The sequence below is a fragment of the Chanodichthys erythropterus genome, chromosome 21 (assembly GCF_024489055.1).
Source record: "Chanodichthys erythropterus isolate Z2021 chromosome 21, ASM2448905v1, whole genome shotgun sequence".
Taxonomy (NCBI): domain Eukaryota; kingdom Metazoa; phylum Chordata; class Actinopteri; order Cypriniformes; family Xenocyprididae; genus Chanodichthys; species Chanodichthys erythropterus.
This window is the reverse complement of record NC_090241.1, coordinates 37,518,015-37,540,640: the sequence shown is the minus strand read 5'-3', so window position 1 is coordinate 37,540,640 and position 22,626 is coordinate 37,518,015. Positions and strand designations below refer to the sequence as shown.

The window sequence follows — 22,626 nt, the reverse complement described above, 5'->3', positions numbered from 1 at the left end:
CAAAGTTCAACCAACGACTTTTGCCGCTTCAACTCCAGCGACAAAGAGACTTCCTTCATTGTTCCACACGGACCTGATCTGGACCAATCATCGACTTGGGAAACCCCTCTCTGCACGACGAGGGAAATTCACCTTTAAGTCAACGCAAGCAAGTACCTCCAGACCAAAACTGAACTGGTGCATAAATGAATGATTCATGGTTCGTTCTGGTCCTTGAAATGCATTGATAGGAATTCGGTTAATCAGATACTCTCTCTCTCTCTCTCTCTCTCTCTCTCTCTCTCTTTCAAAACTCTTTCTCTCCCATTTCCTTCTTACTGCAACGCGTATGAATGTGTGTGTGTGTGTGTGTGCGTGCCTTTGTGTTAGATTAGTTTGTGTTAGAATAAATAAAATCTCTTGTAGATTTTAAAAGGAAAGTGTCTTGTATTATGTGCTTTATGATTTAATGTCTTAAACTGTGATCAAGTTACCGTGCTCTAATCAGTGTTTTCACGATTGTTGGATATTTATATCCGTTACAAGAGCTTATTACGGCTCGAGCAAATGAACGCTGGACGAATCAGTTGCTCGGTCGTAATCTAAACAACTCTTTATAATTCCCTAAATATTTCATTTGAGCTAATTTTACTTCCTAGGGTGTTTTCCCTACACATGGATGGATGGATGGATGGATGGATGCATGGATGCATGGATGGATGGATGGATGGATGGATGGATGATTGGATGGATGGATGGATGGATGGATGGATGGATGGATGGATAGATGCATGCATGGATGGATGATGGATGGATGCATGGACGGATAGATGGATGGATGCATGGATAGATGGATGGATGGATGGATAGATGCATGGATGGATGGATAGATGCACGGATGGATGGATGGATGGATGGATGGATGGATGGATGGATGCATAGATGGATGCATGGATAGATGCATGCCTGCATGGTTGGATGGATGGATGCATGGATGGATGGATGGATGGATGGATGGATGCATGGATGGATGGATGCATGGATGGATGGATGGATGATTGGATGGATGATTGGATGGATGGATGGATGGATGGATGGATGGATGGATGCATGGATGGATGGATGCATGGATGGATGGATGGATGGATGGATGGATGGATGGATGGATGGATGGATAGATGCATGCATGGATGGATGATGGATGGATGCATGGACGGATAGATGGATGGATGCATGGATAGATGGATGGATGGATGGATGGATGGATGGATGAAGTAAGGTTTCATTTGGTTTCCATTAGGGCTGACCGATAAGTCGCATGCGATTGTCACGCGCATTTTGGTGATTCATCTGCGATATGAACGCGATATTGCGTGGCTTGTCAGTGATCTACGGCACTGTCTATTAAATGACAAAGTTGATGGCGATTTAGCGGTAATCAGGGAACCGGCTTTACTGACGAAATGCGCGTGACAATCACACGCGATATATCAGACAGCCCTAATTTCCATGTGTGGACATCAGGAAAGGTTGAGACGGGACAGCTGAGACACTTTACTGCTCAAGAACACAGTCCCGTATGAAAGTCCCATCAAGCACCTGCTGAAGCCCTTTATAGACATCAGCAGAAACACTTACAGTGATGCTTCAGACGCCGGCAACAACACATCTTCACAGGAGGAGTGTGTCTGACCTCAAAACATCTGGAACAAAGACATGAAACGCACAAACACACCTGAGAGAAACGCTCGATCAGCAGATTCCCAGAGAAATGAGGGCGTCCCAGAATCCGTCTGAGCTGAGGAATGGTGAAATCAAGGTGGTCTACCTCAGTAAAGCTCAAGAGAAGTCCAGTATGGGTCACATGAGAAAAACCGTGGGGATTGTGGGGACCAAATAAAACACAAGTTCAAAGTGAAGTTGAGAACTCGTCTGGATCTCAACAGCGGATCCATGTGCAGGACCCACCGCACGGCCACGCAGGAAAATAAGCAGACAGACCAAATTACAGCAGAGGACCGCAGCTACAATTACAGCTTGTGTCGGAGCAGGGAATGATTCTAGGAATAACATGGAAAACATCCCAGCAGATGAAATGCTGAAATTCAGCACAGGCAACACTGGAGCACTGGTTTCAACTTCCAGCGGTTTATTTATGGACAATACTTTCAGATCTGAAGTCACATGACCCACTGACCGCAGAGCTGAGGAGCCATTACATCACAATCCAGCAGAATCCACAGACTCCAGACAATGATACACACACACAAACGTAATACAAGAGTAACAAAGTAAAAAAAATCAAACTCTTGTCATCATCCCCTCACCCTTGTGTCAGTCCACACCTGTATGTTGTAGTGCTTCTTTCACTCTCACATGTAAATGATTTACCATGGTAAAAACGGTACTGCAGAATCTTCACCTTTTCAACATGGTCCATTATAACCATCATAACGAGCCGCTCAATCTGACACAATGAAATATGGATGAGCCAAAGAGGGTTTTAGAGGTGTAGTATCAGCTTTCACGTGTTGAATCTTTAATAAGAGGCCTCAGCGATAACTGCCGCAGCCAATCACACGCTGCCTTTATCAGTGATCGTCTGCATCACATGACTCAGAACCGGCTGATCCGGCACTGAAACACTGAGCCAGTGTGAACACAAACTACAGCTGGGATTCGCCCTTCTGTCTCCTGAAATTATAATAATACACTCACAGAATTATACAAATATAAGAGATACAAGATCATATTTTTCAGTTCTTGATGAATAATAATGAACATGTCTGAAAATTGTCTTCTGTAGAGCTGATTTGACTGTTTCATAATTGATGAACTTTGCAACATTAACAGTTATTGAACTGAACTGATCTGATCTGAATAATGACACTATTGTGTCACACATAGACTTTACTTGGGCGGCTACCCAGGTATACTAACCGCCGCCCAAGTATATTTGGAGACACATTTTTGCTTTTTGCAAAGTCACAAGGGGGCGCTGTTACTCGTTCTACAAGCTCGCGCAGCAGCGCTTCAGTCTGCTTCAAAGTGATTCTCAATCAATGAAAAGCACAGATTTATGCCAAGCGATTGCTAATGAACTCAAGTTGATGAATTATTACAATGTCTACTTTATGGCCTTTATATAAAACGTTTTAGATGACCAAGAATCTGAAAGATCAGCCTGCAATAGTACCGACATTTCAAAATAAGAGTCCTGGTGTATTTCGGGCTTGTTCATATTTAAAAGTCACACGTTAAGTTTTTTCTTTTTCTTTTGGGCATTATTGGTATTTTGGTTACACAATTAAATTGTATTTAATTTGATTTCCATTTAATTCATAGTAAATTACTGTAGTCTCCCCCACAGGAAGAAAAGACTAAGAACATTATTTGACACATATATTATTCATTTTATAAATTTTACTAGTAAAATCTGTGTCCCATTCACTGAGAGAGACACTATATGACAGCAAGGAGAACATAGGAAAAGGAGAACCATTTAAATGCTGTAATTTTGCATAATTTTCAATGCATAATCATGCATAATATTAGTATGTAATTAAATGTTATATGTTATTTAATTAAAATTAATATCAATAAATAAAAATACTGTTAAAAATCACACATTATTTGCTTGTCACATGTAGTAGACCATTTTTGTGCCGTGGGATTTTTCGCCCGCAAGTATATTTCAAACCCGTGGGAAGCACTGGGCAGGATATTAATACAAATTCCACGATTCATTTAGCCTAGCTTTTGATTCACAAGCTTGCAATTCATTTCCGGTTCAAATAGATTCGATTTGATTATTTTGGATGTATATCAGATGTCAAACTTTCTCAAGGACTTCAAATATCTCTCAACTAAAGCTGTAAACTGTACAGGGAATCAGTTGGTACTACATTATTACTATATACTGAAGGTTAAAATTAACTGATTTGTATACAAACACTTAAATTACACACAAGGAAGTTTTTATAAGTTATAATTCTAATTTTATAATTACACAATTATGCTTCTACTCCAATTCGTTTTCTTGAAATATAAACATTTATCAAAAACGCTCCGAGTTATTTTTCTAGCTGAATATCGAGTTTATGGTCACTGAATGTCTTAAATACGATGTTATGGTTTTATTGAGTCACTGATTGATGGATTATATGAGACATGATTCATTTCAGTAAGTTGTTCTGAATCTTCTGATGTTCATTCATGTTTATTTGCTGCTGTAACTAGTAGTAAAGAGGAAGAGACGATCGCTTCATGATCTGTCACACACATTAAAGAGACTCTACAGGGGTATTTATTCAATTACTCAAATTTAAATGGTCTAAATGACTCTAAGGCCCCCCTTCGTCCAAGACAATCCGCTTGATAAGTCGTGATGTAATGAATATATGTTTTCCAGGTGCAAGCTTTCACTCTGTTTCAATTGAGAATACTCTCAACATCATTTATGAACACAGTTTACTCGTATCACATGTTAGATCTCCTCTGAAGTTCACCGACTGCTGTCGCATGTCAATCATGATCATAATTACCGTTAAATACTGTTAATTTTTACTTTTTGTAATGCTGTTCATCTCAAAATGCATCAATAAAGTAAGCTTTCCCCCCAAATTTACTGGCCATAGGTTTGTAACTGCAATCTCAAATTCACCATTTTCACAGCCGCAGAGGATTCATATCTGCTGCTCCAGAGACTTTCAACCCTAAAGTCAGGGGAATTTAAACAACTGCATTTTCTTACTCCAAAAAAATCAAAATTAAGAGAAGACTTAAACCTGCACACCCCATAAAAACATTACAGATGAGGTCTGAATCCATCCCATTCTAAACTGACACTAAAAATGGATCTTGATCATTTCATTTGGACTCGAGTTCAAAATCTGAGGAACAAGAATGTGCAGAAGCTTTCTATATGTACACGAGTCTCCGAAATCTGCTGTGGGTCATGATGACACAAATAAAAAATAAAAATATTAAAAGTGCAAGTTAGAAACATTAAAAATGGTTAAGAAACCATTTGAGACAGACTGACCCGCACTTCACAGAACCAATCGAACACAACACTTCTATGATCTGAAGTGTGTGTGAAATCAAACACTAGTCAAAGGGCTCATATATCATGAGATTTAATTACTACAAACTTACTGTAAAACAGACTCTGTTCTGACTGATGATCCGAGTCCTCTTACAATCAGACAAACACAGACGCTGTGATGAAAATCTCACAGCTAATATTACTGGGCACAGGAAAGATTTACTATATCATGAAATGTGCACCCTCAAAAATAAATGCTCCAAAAGAGTCTTTTCTCAGTGATGTCATTGAAGAACCATTTTGCTTCCCTAAAGAAGAAGTGATCAGTTCTTAAAAGAACCATTTTTTCTTAGGGTGCGTTCACACTTGTAGTTCGGTTCGTTTGGTCCATTTGGTCCGGACCAAAGAAGAAAAAAAAAAAACATTTAGTCCTGGTCCGGTTAGCGTTCACATTGGCAATTTTATCACCGAACCAAAAGATACCTAACCTTAAGGCATAGGGATACATTCACAACGTGATTGGTCGGATTTTATGATGTATCGCCTATTTTCAGACGGAACTTACCGAACATCCAAAACAATGCTGTTTTCTGAGGTAAATGCGCTCGTTGTGTGTGCGTAGCGGTGCGTAGCCTGCATGTGATGGTATTTTGGCCAGCTGGGAACTCGTGAAGAGCTTATAAAATGTGTAAAGTAGTCAAAACACCGGCGGGAATCCCTCCGTCACACACACAAATGATCTGCTGCGTGGAGACGCGCATCTGATGCCTGTGATGGGCAAACTCGCGACTATGACAAGAAAAACCGACATGCGTGAGGATTCTGTCCTTTTTAGGGTCTCGTCTTCCTGTTTTTGGTTTGGTTACATGTCTTTGGTCCGGGTTGCGTTCATATATCATTCGAACCGCACCAGAGTTCGTTTGGAAGCGGACCGAGACCCATCTTTTCAGCAGTCTCGGTCCGCTTGTTTGGTGCGCACCAGGGTTCGGATGGCAGCGTTCACATATGTTCAAATGAACCGCACTATCCGAGCAATCGCACCAGGGTTCGTTTTAATCGAACCAAACATGACAAGTGTGAACGCACCCTTAGAGTAACGAACATTTTAATCATCTAAAGAAGCTTTTTCTGCGATGGAAAGATTCCACTGATGTTCAAGATTCTTCATGAACCATCAATGTCAATAAAGTGTTGAGTATCAGTGGCCTGTTGCTGCCGCTCTATAAAAGCAATAATCACCTCAGAACAGCCCTTTACTGTGGTAAAAACACTGTAACCCAACAGAGATCGACCTGCACCAATCAGGCTTCAGGAAACCTCCAGGAGTCCATCACTTCCTGTGAAGCGAGCTCATTGATCACATGATCAGCAACATTAATCCTGATCAGCTCAGAGCAGCAGATCGATCGATTCAGGCCTAAACAATCATCAAGTCTGTTCAGTCCTGCACTGCATCATGGGCCGAACGCTGACCCAGGTTCAGTCCTGTCCTGTCCGTCGTGAACCAACCAACACGCCACTGTAACCAATCACAAAAGACTCTCGGTTCTCGTGCTGTCGATCGATCTCCGTCTGTGGTGACCATCTGAAGTTCAGCTGATGGACCCTGAGATGGACACTGAGCGTCTCACAGTTTCCATCACAGATCATGTGGTCAGCTCTAGTAACCAGTTTAACCACAGCAGCACTAACTAGTTCATCATCTGATCATCCCAGTGGGACGTCCTGCGAGCCCTCGTGACCTCCGGGAGACGAGATCTGGACCGTATGTTCATTACAGCTGAACTCCGTGTGTTTGCTGTGGTTTCATCTGCATGTGACACAATCCCAGCAGGCCGAGCGTCACTGAAGACCACTGAACACCAGAAACACACACAGAAAGACCATACAGAACACACACCTCTGTGACATCATCATCATCATCATGAGCTCTGTCATCTAAAAGTGAGTTTTGAACGAAAATTTCAGACTGTATGATTATGATTCAGCCCACACTCACATGAGTGAATCTGTTCATAAATACACAATGTAATTTACACCAACTGAAGTTTTACTTCTCATTACTGTAATTCAGTATTCATAATTCAGCTCTTTATAATAAGAATGAATTAAAAGCAGCACAACAAATGCTGATGAATAAATCCTTAACATTTACAGTAAAGATGAATATGGAGGTGGAAATTATGTCAGAAACTCTTAGGCTCTGTTTCCAGCTGGTATTAAGATGCATTTTGGTCGACCGGATCACGAGTGTGTAACACTAAATACAGGTGTAAACGGGGACTTTGTCCACTTTCAACCATTTCCAGAGGCAGACAAAATCCAGACTGCTTTCGTAGTGTAAACGCTCATGTGATCGAATGCATTCAAACAGCCACAAAAGATCGCCAACTGAACATTACGGGAAGAGTGCTAGCCAGACGGGATTTCAACTTTGTCAGTTTGGTTTGAAAATGAAAAACGTACTAAGCACAATGTTCTCTCCCTATTCCTGATTCCCGCATTCAGATGGTCTTTCGGCTGTCAGAGCAGAAACTGGAGCTGATGCTCTCTGAATGTTTTTCCATCATCTCCGGCTGCGATCGGATGTTAATTACGACATTGAAAGATCTGAAAAAACCCACACGTTTACTAGTCCACAGACAGCAATATAATCAACACTTTCAAGGTCCAGAAAGGAACTAAAGACATTGTTAAAACAGTCATGTGACTGCAGTGGATCAACCTTATTGTGATGAAGAGACGAGAATACTTTCTGTGCGCAAAAACAAAACAAAAATAACCACTTTATTCAACAATCTCTTCTCTTCTGTCATTATCTCACGCAGGTGACGCAGTGAAGCTTCCGTGTTTACGTCCGAACGCCAGCTCAGTATTGGCCGAAGCTGATCACGTGATCAGCACGACACATGTGTGTGATGCTGACGCAGGAGCCGGCCAATAATGAGTCGAACCTGGAAGCGCTGGACGTAAACAACGAATGAGAACGACACAGAAGAGAAGAGATTGTTGAATAAAGTGGTTATTTTTGTTTTGTTTTTGTGCACAAAAAGTATTCTCGTCTCTTCATAACATTAACGTTTAACATCTGCAGTCACATGACTGTTTTAACGATGTCTTTAGTACCTTTCTGGACCTTGACAGTGTTGATTATATTGCTGTCTATGGACGAGTCATATATTTCATCAAATATATCTTAATTTGTGTTCTGAAGGTCTTACAGGTGTGGAACGACATGAAGGAGAGTAATTAATAACAGAAATTACATTTTTAGGTGAACGAACCCTTTAATATTCCTCAAAACAGTGTGTTTATGAAATATAACTGGTTTGTGGACAGAACAAGGTGAGAAACACATTTACTCCAGAGTGAAAGATGTAAATAGTGTTATAGAGCAGTGCAGCGATGGTAAATTACACTGGTAAACCGTTATGAAGACTGACTCAAAACTTCATTCAGACCAGATCCACCTGAACTGAAGGAGACAACAGCTTCTCCTCCACAGCGACTGAAGAACACACCGTCTGACATGAAGAACCTTAACATCCACAGACTCTAAAGCATCTTTACAGTCTTTCTTTACAGTCTTTAGATTATTAAAATGTTCTTCACACAAAGAAAAAAATGGTTCTTTTAAGAGCTGAAAGGTTCTTTGAGGAACAGAAGATGGTTCTTTATGACATCACTGTGGAAAAACAACCTTTTGGGACCTTTATTTATTTTAAGATCCACACGGAGTCTCAGAGGATGTTCATTCAACACAAGTCTGAATGAAATAATGACCTGAAATCTGCAAACCAACTTTAATATCTCAAGTTCAACCAATCACACACACACACACACACACACACACACAGGCCCATCATCTCACAGCCAGATTTATACTACAGACAGACTAATAATCAATGAAGATGTCATTTAAATATTAGAATAAATCTGCACAATGGGAAAGACAAAAATTACATTTTACCTTTACAAGACAAGCATTGATGAGACTGACATTACAGTCAGAGTGTGAAGAGTTACTGATCAATGAATATCAGTGTCTCACACACACACACACACACACACACACGGTCAGATGAACCTGAGAGCAATAAAATGTCAACACACGAGACAAAGAGATCCGGAGGAAAACGCCTCACACCGGATCCGATCAGCAGTCGAATGATTGATTAGAATCGATTACTCACTTTCCGATCACCTCACAGAGCTCGTACACATCCTCAAACAGCACGTCGTCGTCAGCCATAGTCCCGCCGACAGATCCTCAAAAAAAGATCAGATTTCCCTCAGAAACGCTCCGCGAATGTCAGAATCCGAGCGGCGGATGATTTTCACCCCCGGATCCTGCTGTAAATCCGCCGGATTCCCGTCGACGACCACCGAAGATGCCCGTTCACACCGGACGACGGACGACGATGATGATGATGGTGGTGGTGGTGATGATGTCAGGGAAAATCAACGCTCCGGGATTCAGGTCGCAACGCTCCGGGAATCTGCCGCTTCAAATAATAAATGTCAGTGTGACGCGAGCGGCCGCGAAAAAAAAAACGGCTCGAGCGATTCCTACGATGAAAATGCGCTCAAAGCCGCTGCCGCTCCGGTTCCCGTCCAACGGCGCTCATGATTGTCCGTTAGACGCACCGGTACACGCCCTGATCCTCCGTTAAAGCGGCTCGGTGCGCGTGAGGTAAAGCAGCGCTGCCCGTGTAACGGTTTTCTGCAGCTCTCCGTCGCTCGGTGTCTCTCCTCCCGCTCCGCTGCTACTCCAGTTCAGCTCGCAGACGCTCCGCCCTCTCAAGGTTATGAAGCTGCGGGATGAAGAGCCGCAATGGCCGCCGGAGTGCGCTGGATGACCCGGATGTTTCCGTTGACGCTCTTCGCGCTGTTTGAGCCAAGATGGCCGAAGAAGGGCGCGCCTTCGAGCCCACAGCGCTGAGTTTCCTAATCTGACCAGAGAAAAGCCGTTCTCTGGTCAATCGGCCAATGGCAGGTCCGCGTCGCTCCGCATGCTGGTTGACCATCCGATGACGTAAGAGCTTCTGCGATTTTCCTAAGGATCCGTGCATTTTCTTACAGAATAAATGCTGCAGGAGGGCAATATAATGACAGTCTCTGAGAATAATAGCAGGATCGCAGGCTGAACATTATGTTGTTGATAAATCCTGACATCACTGACTGAGCCACATGATCAGAAATATTCTATAGCTCATGAAAATACAGATCTCATTCAGTATATATTACCTGCTTATCAGAATAAAAACACTCTCGAAGAAGCCCTTGCTTTTGCACTCTGACAATTTATTTTGTCGTCTTATAATATTCTTTCACACGTTCATATAGTCTCATAACACAAATGGAAGCCAATTTCTGCCACATAAAAGAAAATAATCATGCTTTTGTCATAATTATGACATAATGTTAAACATTTGACCTAGTATGCCATAATTTAGACATTATCTCAAAATTTGTACTTTTTGTCTATTAGCCTACATAAAAAGTCAAAATTACAGAATTATGACTTAATTTTGTTAAAGTTTTAACCTTTTAATCAGACATATGACATAGAAAGTCGCAATTTCGACTTTGTCTCATAATTTGTTTTTTGTTAAATTCAGTTTTTTTATTTCTTAATTTTGATTTAGTATAACATAATTTCGACTATCTCGTAATTTTGACTTTTCATGTCAATTATTACATAAAAATTCAAAATTATGACTTAATTTTTTCATAATTTTGATCTTTTAATCTCATAATTATGTCTTAGTATGACATAATTTCGACTTTATCTAATATTTTTGACTATTCGTGTCAATTATTACATAAAAGTTCAAACTTATGATTTAATTTTATCATAATTTTTACATTTTAATCTCATAATTATGATTTAGTTTGACATAATTTTGACCTTTTAATCTCTTAATTATGGCTCAGTATGTCATAATTTCATGTCATAATTCAGATTCGTCATATCTTGGGCTTCTCAGCAGAATAGAACTTTGTTGAAATCAAAACTGTGTTTTTGTTGCTTTGAGATCTTCATCCTAACAGTTTCACTGTGGATGATTTGTCATTAATTTTATTCTAGAGAAACAAACGTTTGTCTTTATAATCTGTGCTTGTTTCATGAAGCGTTCGCTGCTGTAAATCATCTTCAGAGCTTCTGCTTCTTCATCAGGCGTGTGTCTGATCTGACCGTCTGATCACTGAAGTTCAGCTGGAGCCACAGTCATGCTCTCAGTTACTATGGCGACTCTACAGGCAGAAACAGGAAGTGTTCATGGGGAGGGGGGGTGTTTCTGTGGGAACTGGAGGGCATAAATACATGCTTGAGCCTCAACCAGCATCACAGTGGACACACAGACGCATGACATCATCACACCTGATCAGAAGTTCAACACTCTTACTTCAGCAATAAAAACAAAAACATGAAACACAAACGAGATGTTTGACTAAAGTCATTTTTGCTGTACTTCTTTGGCTTATTTTTTCATTACTTATTTGAAAAAGTAACTCAGATATTTTGTTGTAATTTAAAAGTAATGCCTTTACTAGTTACTTGAAAAGTAATCTGATTACATTACTGGAGTTACGGACCTGAAAGTCTAATAAAATACTCAGTGACGTCATTTCTGTTTATAAAAACATTAAATCTGAACAGTCATGAGTCAATAAAACACTGTACAGTCAAAAGCACAATCATAAAAACATGATAAAGGTGCAATGAAACGTTTAATGTTCAGTTAGAATAATGAAGTGTTTGCTGAAGCACAGATCGCAGCGCTTGTAAACTCGTCCATGTGCAGTTTTTAACACTAACCTAACGTAAGTTTGCACAAGAATCTGAATATGTGCTGTAAATCATCACTGTGACGTCAGTCATCATATCTGCTTCAAACCACCTGATCTCCAGCTTCCTTCATTCTGACACAACTGGGACAGTCGAGCGCTGAACCTTCCCTCTCCGCTGGAATGACACAAAATTACATGTTTTTCCACTTTATCACCATTTCAGAATATGATTTATCTTTCATATGCCTAATTAATTTGAAGACCGTGAATGTACTTATAGTCACGAATCACCATGAACTGTGTTTACATGTGGAGCTGGATATGGTGTATATTAATTTTGTGCCCCCTGTCTGAAATGGGTGGAGCTAGATGGTCTGACCCCACCCACAACATTACCACTTAACATAACTCCACCCACTCAGCCCAGAGAGGTGGAGCTCTGCAGTGAATGAACCAATCACAGTCCTGATTACTGAATGAGCTTTTATTGAACTCTTTTAATGACTTCAGTGACTTATAAATATAAATATTTAAATGAGATGAGAATATTTAAACACGTTTTTACACCTCTAATGTGAAATGTGTCAATAAATCATCACCCTTACTGCCAATAACACAAACTGAAGCGCTTCTTTACATTCACAAATTTATTCCAAAACAACAACAAAAACATGTACACCACATTGGTTTGTCTCTTTTATGGATAAAGTTCTATGTATTCATACACACAAAAACAATAAAGCAATTAAACGCCTGAAAGAACAACATGACAAGCTTATATCACTATTCATTTAATGCAAAGAAAATAATATAATATTAATCCTCATCATCATCAGGAGAAATATTGACAACCGATAATCTCATATGTACATTTCTAAAATACATTTCTATATAAAGTGCAGGAGGAAATGATCTGAATCTGTGTCCACGTCAGCTCAAGTGTTTCTGTAAGTATTGCTAGAGAACTAATGAAGCTGCGCTAACAGATGAGCGACGCGATCACATCCGTCCGACTGACGCTGAAAACTACACAAGAGCTCATCATCATCATCATCATCTTCATCCTCGTCAGACAGCAGAACACTAAAATCAGGAAACGTCAAACTTCTTTCTGAAAAACTGGACTGATCAAACCCTGATGAAACGAGCAGGTCGAACACTAGATTCAGATTAAACGTCTTCATCATTAAACGGTCAGCAGTGTCTCTTCTGAAGTCATCGAAGAAGCAAAACACATGATCAGAACCGGCGAACTGAAACTTCATCTGGGAAAGGTGCTTGAAGATCACAGATCGCTCCGACGTCACTCGTCCCGCCTCCATCCACTATTAACCGACACTGAGAGTCAAAACCACACGTACATTTACAGACAAACATGATGAGCGACAGTATCCCGGATCCAAACACAGGCTTACTAGAAAATCCACAAAAGCATCTTCAGTCTGTGAGAGGGGAATCATGGGGCATAACCGTCGCTCCGGTCTACCAGGTGGGCATCATGTCGGGGAACCAGACGCGGCCCAGGTGTTTGGACACTTCCCAGTGGATGTCGTCCAGCCCGTACTTGTTGTCCGGCATCAGAACCTCCTCCATGATGGACAGCTGCGAGAGCCGGCCGCCGCACATCTTCACGAACTCCACGAAGGCGCTGCAGGAAACCTCGCACTCGCCCAGGCCGATGGCCGACAGTTGCTTGCAGCGGTCGGCGATGCGGATCAGCTCCTCGTCCAGGGGTCGCAGGCCGTTGGCGCACACCACCAGCTCCACCAGCCGCGGGCACGTCAGCCCCACGCGGCCCAGGACCTCCTTACTGACCGAGCGGCCGAAGTACAGGTGCGTGACGGGCACCTCGTCGCGGAAGAAGGGCCCGAACTCGTCCTCGTACAGGAAGAAGTACATGACCAGGTTGAACTTGGGCGAGTGGCGCACCATGGCGTCCCAGCTGCTCTTCTTGATGGTGTGGAACTGCTGGCCCGGGTTCTCGCTCACCACGTCGATGCGCAGGTGCTCCAGGTGAACGTGCCGCTCGGACGACAGCGCCAGCAGCAGCTCGTCGCTCAACAGGTGGTAGTTTAGCGCCAGCTCGCGCAGACCGTGACACTGATCCGCCACGCACAGGATACCTGCGCAGAGAACACATGATCAGGTGGTGCGACTAGTTTAAAGGACCACTTACACGTTCTTTAGTGTGTGATGTTGATGTTTGAGCATGAAAAAAATACATCAGTGTTTCTGAACTCCATCTTGAGTTTCTTCATGATATTCCTCATTTAAATAATTTATGCACAGAATAAAGGGGCGGAGCCTGGTTGAGTTAGCTGAAACACCAATCACAACACACTGCTCCAGCCGACCAATCAGAGCACATTGTGCTTTTCAGAAGGAGGGGCTTCATAGAGACAGGAATAAGTAGGGCTGGGCGATATGGCAAAAAAATAAAATTTTGATTTTTTTCAGAACGATTCACGATTTCAATTTTTTATTTTTTGTTTTACCGTTGAACCAGTCAACTTAAAAATGCATCTATAATATGATTTAAGTAACATTCTCTTCATTAATCTGGTTAAAAAAGTTCCACTGCAGTGCAGCACACATGAACTGATCAACATTATATTTTGTTAAATATCTTTGCAGAAATATGCCTGAAATATGAAGGCAAATGTTGTACAAACTTATCTTGAACACATCCTACTTAGAAATAATAGAAAATAAGAAAATGCTAAATATGTCTTAGCCAAAAATTAAAAGCAATAAATAACACCAGTAATAGGCTATTACTAACAGCAAATGTGCTGTAAAAACAGGAAACAGCAGCTTTCAGCCTGTCACCATCGTGCAAACATAAATATCAAACAGGTTTTTGCATTATTTTTATGGTTTAGGTGTTGCACTTGTGTCTCGCGTCTTTTGCAGCGTCTCACCCATAAACGGCACTGTAAAAACACAGCGGTCAAGTTAAAAAAAAAGCTCAACTCGTGTTTAATAACTTTGCCTTTTTTTCCCCATTTCACTGCCTGCGTCTCATTTTTATAACGCAATAACGGATTTCTGAATGAACGGCCGCTTATGAATTGATGTGTTCATAGAGCGTCACACGAGAGCGGTTAATCAGGCGTGCCGGCGCCATCATGAGGTCGGATCGTTTTCTTCTCCTAATGCAGTTTTCTTTGCTGTATTGTCAACATGTCTAATTGTGCACTTGCTAACATTTTTATTCAAAATCGCGATTTTACGATTTAAAAAATAATAAAATCAAGGCAAAACGTTAAACTCTAATTAATCGAAAAAAATCGCCCAGCCCTAGGAATAGAGTTGAGTCTCAGTGAAGGATGCTGATGTGACGCTCACCTGCGGGAGACACGTGTGGACAGCTGCTCATCTTCAGCAGCTTCAGCGTGTCGCTGTTATTGGCCACCAGCACTTTGAGGGACGGATCGTCAACGGGAGTGTCATCGATCTTCAGAGAGGACAGAGATTTAGAGTTCACGAACACCACCGTCAACGCCGAGATGAAATGAGACTGAGGAGACAGAGAGAAAAACAAGATGATTATGAGACTGAAACTGTGTTTCAGTGAGAGTGTGTGTGTGTGTGTGTGTGTGTGTGTGTGTGTGTGTGTGTGTGTGTGTGTGTGTGTGTGTGTGAGTGACTGACTTTGGGCAGCTCCATGAAGGAGGGTCTCGCGGTGGAAATGAGCCCGAGGGTCTTCAGAGAGCAGTTGACCAGCTGAGAGAGGATGTCACATGCTGCTTCTGCGGATTCAGTGCTGCTGTCCACCTGAAACACACACACACACACACGTGTAGAACGAGGACACGCATCAGCACTGACATCATCTTCAGCGAGCGACTCCCGCTCTCACCTTGAAGCTGACGTACTGCAGGTGGTTGGAGTGGCGTTTGATGATCTGTTTGATGAGGTCGGGGTGCGTGGCCTTCAGGTAGGAGCTGGCCGGCTGGTTGAGCTCGAACTCGAAGCACCTCCAGAGCTCCGGCATGTGGAAGGCCTGGTTCCAGCCGCGGCACACCTGCGAGGCGAAGGCCCGGTCCAGCAGCGGCAGGTACTGGAAGATCTGCAGCAGGATCTCCTCCGGCAGCCGCCGCCAGTCCACCTGCCCGTCCTCGTCATGCCGCTCCTCTGAATCGCCCCGCCGGAGCCTCTTGTGGACCTCGGGGGCCCCGGGGCCCGGCCCCGACACCGACCCGCCTCCCTCCTCCGCTTGATCGCCTCTCTTCTGGCCTCGTTTCATCCTGGAGAAACACATGAGCAGTGGTTATGTTCAGTACTGCACACTGCATACTAGATTAGATCATTTGCAAGATAAAAATTAACAAATAAACAGAGCTCCCATTTTCTCCCCCAACAAAAAAACGTCGTCGTTTGCAAACACAAAATAGATCTTCAACACGTCATGTGGTTAGCGTCACGTTACAGCTTCTGCTCATAATGATTACAATATAAGGACAATAAACATCATCAGAATGTTTACTTGTACGCAGCTGTGTTTCTGAGCAGTTTCTTCATTTTCATCAAGGATTCAGTTCAATTTTTACTCTATAATTAACTGTGATTAACAAGATCCGCTGTGATCTTCTGAGTTCATCTAACCACACATGATGGATTAACAAGCTTTGCCACAAACACATTCAAGCATGAATGAACTGAACAGAAATCAACTGTGTGTGTGTGTGTGTGTGTGTGTGTGTGTGTGTGTGTGTGTGTGTGTGTGTGTGTGTGTGTGTGTGTGTGTCACACCCAACCTGACACCATCATCAGTGAATCAAGCTCCAGCTATGCGTGAGAAAAACACTGTTCAGATATTAATACTAATAAAGAGTAAATCTGCATCTGCTGGACAAACACTTATTCCACCAGCGGCTCTGACTCTCTTATGCCTTCAGTTAAAGGGTTCGTTCACCTAAAAATGAATTTCTGTCATTAATTCCTCTCCCTCATGTCGTCCCACACCCGTAAGACGTTCGTTCATCTTCAGAACACAAATTAAGAAATATATTATATATTATATAACAACATATGAGAACGACACAGAAGAGAAGAGATTGTTGAATAAAGTTGTTATTTTTGTTTTGTTTTTGCGCACAAAAGTATTCTCGTCTCTTCATAACATTAAGGTTGAACCACTGCAGTCACATGACTGTTTTAACAATGTCTTTAGTTCCTTTCTGGACCTTGAAAGTGTTGATTATATTGCTGTCTATGGACGATTCATACATTTCATCAAAAATATCTTAATTTGTGTTCTGAAGATGAACGAAGGTCTTACGGGTGTGGAACGACATGAGGGAGAGGAATTAATGACAGAAATTCATTTTTAGGCGAACTAACGCTTTAAGGTGTAATTCAAACTCGGTCATGAATCACTCCTCAATAAAACTTCAATAAACATTTATTTGATCTATTCAACAATCACAATAAGCTTGGACAGTTTTGATGTGAAACAAAGCTTTTAAATTCAGTTTTTATCACTAAATTGAGTGTTTCTGTGTCTCTAAACATGAATGAACATCAGAAGATTCAGAACAATCAATAAAATCATAACATCGTATTTAAGACATTCAGTGACCATAAACTCGATATTCAGCTAGAAAAATAACTCAAGGAGAGTTTTCATAAATATACACTAGATTACATATTATAATTCATCGATTTTTCAATATTTAAATTTATATTTGAATAAATCAGTCATGAAAAAAGTCAATTACTGCCACCGTTTAAATGTTTAGAATTGGAGAATAAACAATTATGACATTACAAAGTTATTATCATAAGACTGTTATTATTATAATTATAAAAGGCTGAATGCAATTTAAATGTTTGTTTACAAATCAGTTATCACCTGAAATATTATGACTGACAGCTTTAGTTCGGAGATGTTTTTACTATATTTGATTATTAATATCCAAATGAATCGATATCGAATCAAACCGCAGACATTATGAGAAGTATCTGATGTTGATGTAGTTGATGTTGTTGATGTACCTGTGTCGTGTTGTCTAGTGTTGGTTCGGTGAGGGTCGGTGTCGCATCAGCCCGGGCCCGCGCTCCGATACTGCACCCGAGCGCGACCGGACACGATCATTGGCTCTCGGTCGAGGCGATGGCCGCGGAGAGATCGACGCGCTGGAATCGGTGACTTTGGTGAAGATCGCTTCGAGTGTTTTTCTGTAAATCTTGTGACCTAGTTACTGCACAGAGAAGCGCCCGATCGCGGAAAATGGCGATATGTTGTGCTTAGACCAGACACGAGAGGTGCATTCTGGGTAGAGTCGGATGAGTGTAGTTCCCGATGCTGCCGGTAGAGGGCGGCGCTTCCCTCACAGTCACATGCTGTCTGTACCTTATCTTTCTATGGCAGGAATATACGATTCACAGAAAAATGTTTAGATGTTTAAATGTTTAAAACAATCACTCTGGTGTAAAGGATTATAGTTAAAAATTTTAAATACCCTTTTCTAATGCTAAGAGTGTTGAATTCAGGGTAATTTAAAGTGATAGTTCACCTAAAAATGAAAATTCTGTCATCATTTATGAGTTTATTTCCTCTGTTGAACTAAAAAGAAGATATTTTAAAGAACGTTTGTAATGAGACAGTTGATGGTAGTCGTTGACTTCCATATTAAGAAAAAAATAATATTTCCGTCAATTGTCTCATTACAAACAACTAACATTTCCATTACTTTAATTAAAAAATAATAATAAAAGGAAAAAAATATATATAACAATATATATATATTTCAGTTAGTAGCTAAGGCAACATTTCTCAGCTTTATTTACTTTACTTGATGTATTAAAATAATTAAAATTAAAACTGAAATAAAAATGAATTTTAACTTAAAATACTCACAACACCACCAAATACAGGAACACGCCGCAAATACTCACAACGCCACCAAATACAGGAACACGCCGCAAATACTCACAACACCACCAAATACAGGAACACGCCTCAAATACTCACAACACCACCAAATACAGGAACACGCCGCAAATACTCACAACACCACCAAATACAGGAACACGCCGCAAATACTCACAACACCACCAAATACAGGAACCCGCCGCAAATACTCACAACACCACCAAATACAGAAACACGCCGCAAATACTCACAACACCACCAAATACAGGAACACGCCACAAATACTCACAACACCACCAAATACAGGAACACGCCGCAAATACTCACAACACCACCAAATACAGAAACACGCCGCAAATACTCACAACACCACCAAATACAGGAACCCGCCGCAAATACTCACAACACCACCAAATACAGAAACACGCCGCAAATACTCACAACACCACCAAATACAGGAACACGCCACAAATACTCACAACACCACCAAATACAGAAACACGCCACAAATACTCACAACACCACCAAATACAGGAACACGCCACAAATACTCACAACACCACCAAATACAGGAACACGCCACAAATACTCACAACACCACCAAATACAGGAACACGCCACAAATACTCACAACACCACCAAATACAGGAACACGCCACAAATACTCACAACACCACCAAATACAGGAACACGCCACAAATACTCACAACACCACCAAATACAGGAACCCGCCACAAATACTCACAACACCACCAAATACAGGAACACGCCACAAATACTCACAACACCACCAAATACAGGAACACGCCGCAAATACTCACAACACCACCAAATACAGAAACACGCCGCAAATACTCACAACACCACCAAATACAGGAACCCGCCGCAAATACTCACAACACCACCAAATACAGAAACACGCCGCAAATACTCACAACGCCACCAAATACAGGAACACGCCGCAAATACTCACAACACCACCAAATACAGGAACCCGCCACAAATACTCACAACACCACCAAATACAGGAACACGCCGCAAATACTCACAACACCACCAAATACAGAAACACGCCGCAAATACTCACAACACCACCAAATACAGGAACCCGCCGCAAATACTCACAACACCACCAAATACAGAAACACGCCGCAAATACTCACAACGCCACCAAATACAGGAACACGCCGCAAATACTCACAACACCACCAAATACAGGAACCCGCCACAAATACTCACAACACCACCAAATACAGGAACACGCCGCAAATACTCACAACACCACCAAATACAGGAACCCGCCACAAATACTCACAACACCACCAAATACAGGAACACGCCACAAATACTCACAACACCACCAAATACAGGAACACGCCACAAATACTCACAACGCCACCAAATACAGGAACACGCCGCAAATACTCACAACACCACCAAATACAGGAACCCGCCACAAATACTCACAACACCACCAAATACAGGAACACGCCACAAATACTCACAACACCACCAAATACAGGAACCCGCCGCAAATACTCACAACACCACCAAATACAGGAACACGCCGCAAATACTCACAACACCACCAAATACAGGAACACGCCACAAATACTCACAACACCACCAAATACAGAAACACGCCGCAAATACTCACAACACCACCAAATACAGGAACCCGCCGCAAATACTCACAACACCACCAAATACAGAAACACGCCGCAAATACTCACAACACCACCAAATACAGAATCACGCCGCAAATACTCACAACACCACCAAATACAGGAACACGCCACAAATACTCACAACACCACCAAATACAGGAACACGCCGCAAATACTCACAACACCACCAAATACAGGAACACGCCGCAAATACTCACAACACCACCAAATACAGGAACACGCCACAAATACTCACAACACCACCAAATACAGGAACACGCCACAAATACTCACAACACCACCAAATACAGGAACACGCCGCAAATACTCACAACACCACCAAATACAGGAACACGCCGCAAATACTCACAACACCACCAAATACAGGAACACGCCGCAAATACTCACAACACCACCAAATACAGAAACACGCCGCAAATACTCACAACGCCACCAAATACAGGAACACGCCGCAAATACTCACAACACCACCAAATACAGGAACACGCCACAAATACTCACAACACCACCAAATACAGGAACACGCCGCAAATACTCACAACACCACCAAATACAGGAACACGCCGCAAATACTCACAACGCCACCAAATACAGGAACACGCCGCAAATACTCACAACACCACCAAATACAGAAACACGCCGCAAATACTCACAACGCCACCAAATACAGGAACACGCCGCAAATACTCACAACACCACCAAATACAGGAACACGCCGCAAATACTCACAACACCACCAAATACAGGAACACGCCACAAATACTCACAACACCACCAAATACAGGAACACGCCGCAAATACTCACAACACCACCAAATACAGGAACACGCCACAAATACTCACAACACCACCAAATACAGGAACACGCCACAAATACTCACAACACCACCAAATACAGAAACACGCCGCAAATACTCACAACACCACCAAATACAGGAACACGCCGCAAATACTCACAACACCACCAAATACAGAAACACGCCGCAAATACTCACAACACCACCAAATACAGGAACACGCCTCAAATACTCACAACACCACCAAATACAGGAACCCGCCACAAATACTCACAACACCACCAAATACAGGAACACGCCACAAATACTCACAACACCACCAAATACAGAAACACGCCGCAAATACTCACAACACCACCAAATACAGGAACCCGCCGCAAATACTCACAACACCACCAAATACAGAAACACGCCGCAAATACTCACAACACCACCAAATACAGAATCACGCCGCAAATACTCACAACACCACCAAATACAGGAACACGCCACAAATACTCACAACACCACCAAATACAGGAACACGCCGCAAATACTCACAACACCACCAAATACAGGAACACGCCGCAAATACTCACAACACCACCAAATACAGGAACACGCCGCAAATACTCACAACACCACCAAATACAGGAACACGCCACAAATACTCACAACACCACCAAATACAGGAACACGCCGCAAATACTCACAACACCACCAAATACAGGAACACGCCGCAAATACTCACAACACCACCAAATACAGGAACACGCCACAAATACTCACAACACCACCAAATACAGGAACACGCCGCAAATACTCACAACACCACCAAATACAGGAACACGCCACAAATACTCACAACACCACCAAATACAGGAACACGCCACAAATACTCACAACACCACCAAATACAGGAACACGCCACAAATACTCACAACACCACCAAATACAGGAACACGCCACAAATACTCACAACACCACCAAATACAGGAACACGCCGCAAATACTCACAACACCACCAAATACAGGAACACGCCACAAATACTCACAACACCACCAAATACAGGAACACGCCACAAATACTCACAACACCACCAAATACAGGAACACGCCACAAATACTCACAACACCACCAAATACAGGAACACGCCACAAATACTCACAACACCACCAAATACAGGAACACGCCGCAAATACTCACAACACCACCAAATACAGGAACACGCCGCAAATACTCACAACACCACCAAATACAGGAACCCGCCACAAATACTCACAACACCACCAAATACAGAATCACGCCGCAAATACTCACAACACCACCAAATACAGAAACACGCCGCAAATACTCACAACACCACCAAATACAGGAACACGCCGCAAATACTCACAACACCACCAAATACAGAAACACGCCGCAAATACTCACAACACCACCAAATACAGGAACACGCC

At 42.1% G+C, this 22,626-nt stretch overlaps 2 protein-coding genes across 5 annotated transcripts in view; both read right to left on the bottom strand.

Moving 5' to 3' along the window:
- caskb (calcium/calmodulin-dependent serine protein kinase b) overlaps positions 1 to 9,783 on the bottom strand; it is a 59,100-nt gene extending 49,317 nt beyond the window's left edge. For all 4 annotated transcript variants that reach the window (XM_067373754.1, XM_067373757.1, XM_067373756.1 and 1 more), the window contains exon 1: positions 9,220 to 9,783. In XM_067373754.1, the coding sequence (XP_067229855.1) occupies positions 9,220 to 9,278 (59 nt within the window). In that variant the 5' untranslated portion in view covers positions 9,279 to 9,783. The remainder of the gene's footprint in view (positions 1 to 9,219) is intronic.
- A 2,631-nt stretch (positions 9,784 to 12,414) lies between these two features.
- fbxl3b (F-box and leucine-rich repeat protein 3b) lies at positions 12,415 to 18,115 on the bottom strand. Its single transcript, XM_067373760.1, has 5 exons — positions 17,822 to 18,115; positions 15,684 to 16,071; positions 15,476 to 15,598; positions 15,170 to 15,341; positions 12,415 to 13,944 (listed from the first exon to the last, which is right to left on the bottom strand). The coding sequence occupies exons 2-5, from the start codon at positions 16,068 to 16,070 to the stop codon at positions 13,304 to 13,306; spliced, it is 1,323 nt and encodes a 440-aa protein (XP_067229861.1). The 5' UTR covers position 16,071; positions 17,822 to 18,115; the 3' UTR covers positions 12,415 to 13,303.
- Between the last annotated feature and the right edge of the window lie 4,511 nt (positions 18,116 to 22,626).

Excerpts from the sequence above, each read along its gene's own strand:
- fbxl3b (XM_067373760.1), bottom strand. The coding sequence starts at position 16,070 with ATGAAACGAGGCCAGAAGAGAGGCGATCAAGCGGAGGAGGGAGGCGGG. Across the intron at positions 15,342-15,475 it reads CCTTCATGGAGCTGCCCAAA|TCTCATTTCATCTCGGCGTT; the intron begins GTCAGTCACTCA and ends CTGTCTCCTCAG. Across the intron at positions 13,945-15,169 it reads TCCACACGTGTCTCCCGCAG|GTATCCTGTGCGTGGCGGAT; the intron begins GTGAGCGTCACA and ends TTCTCTGCGCAG.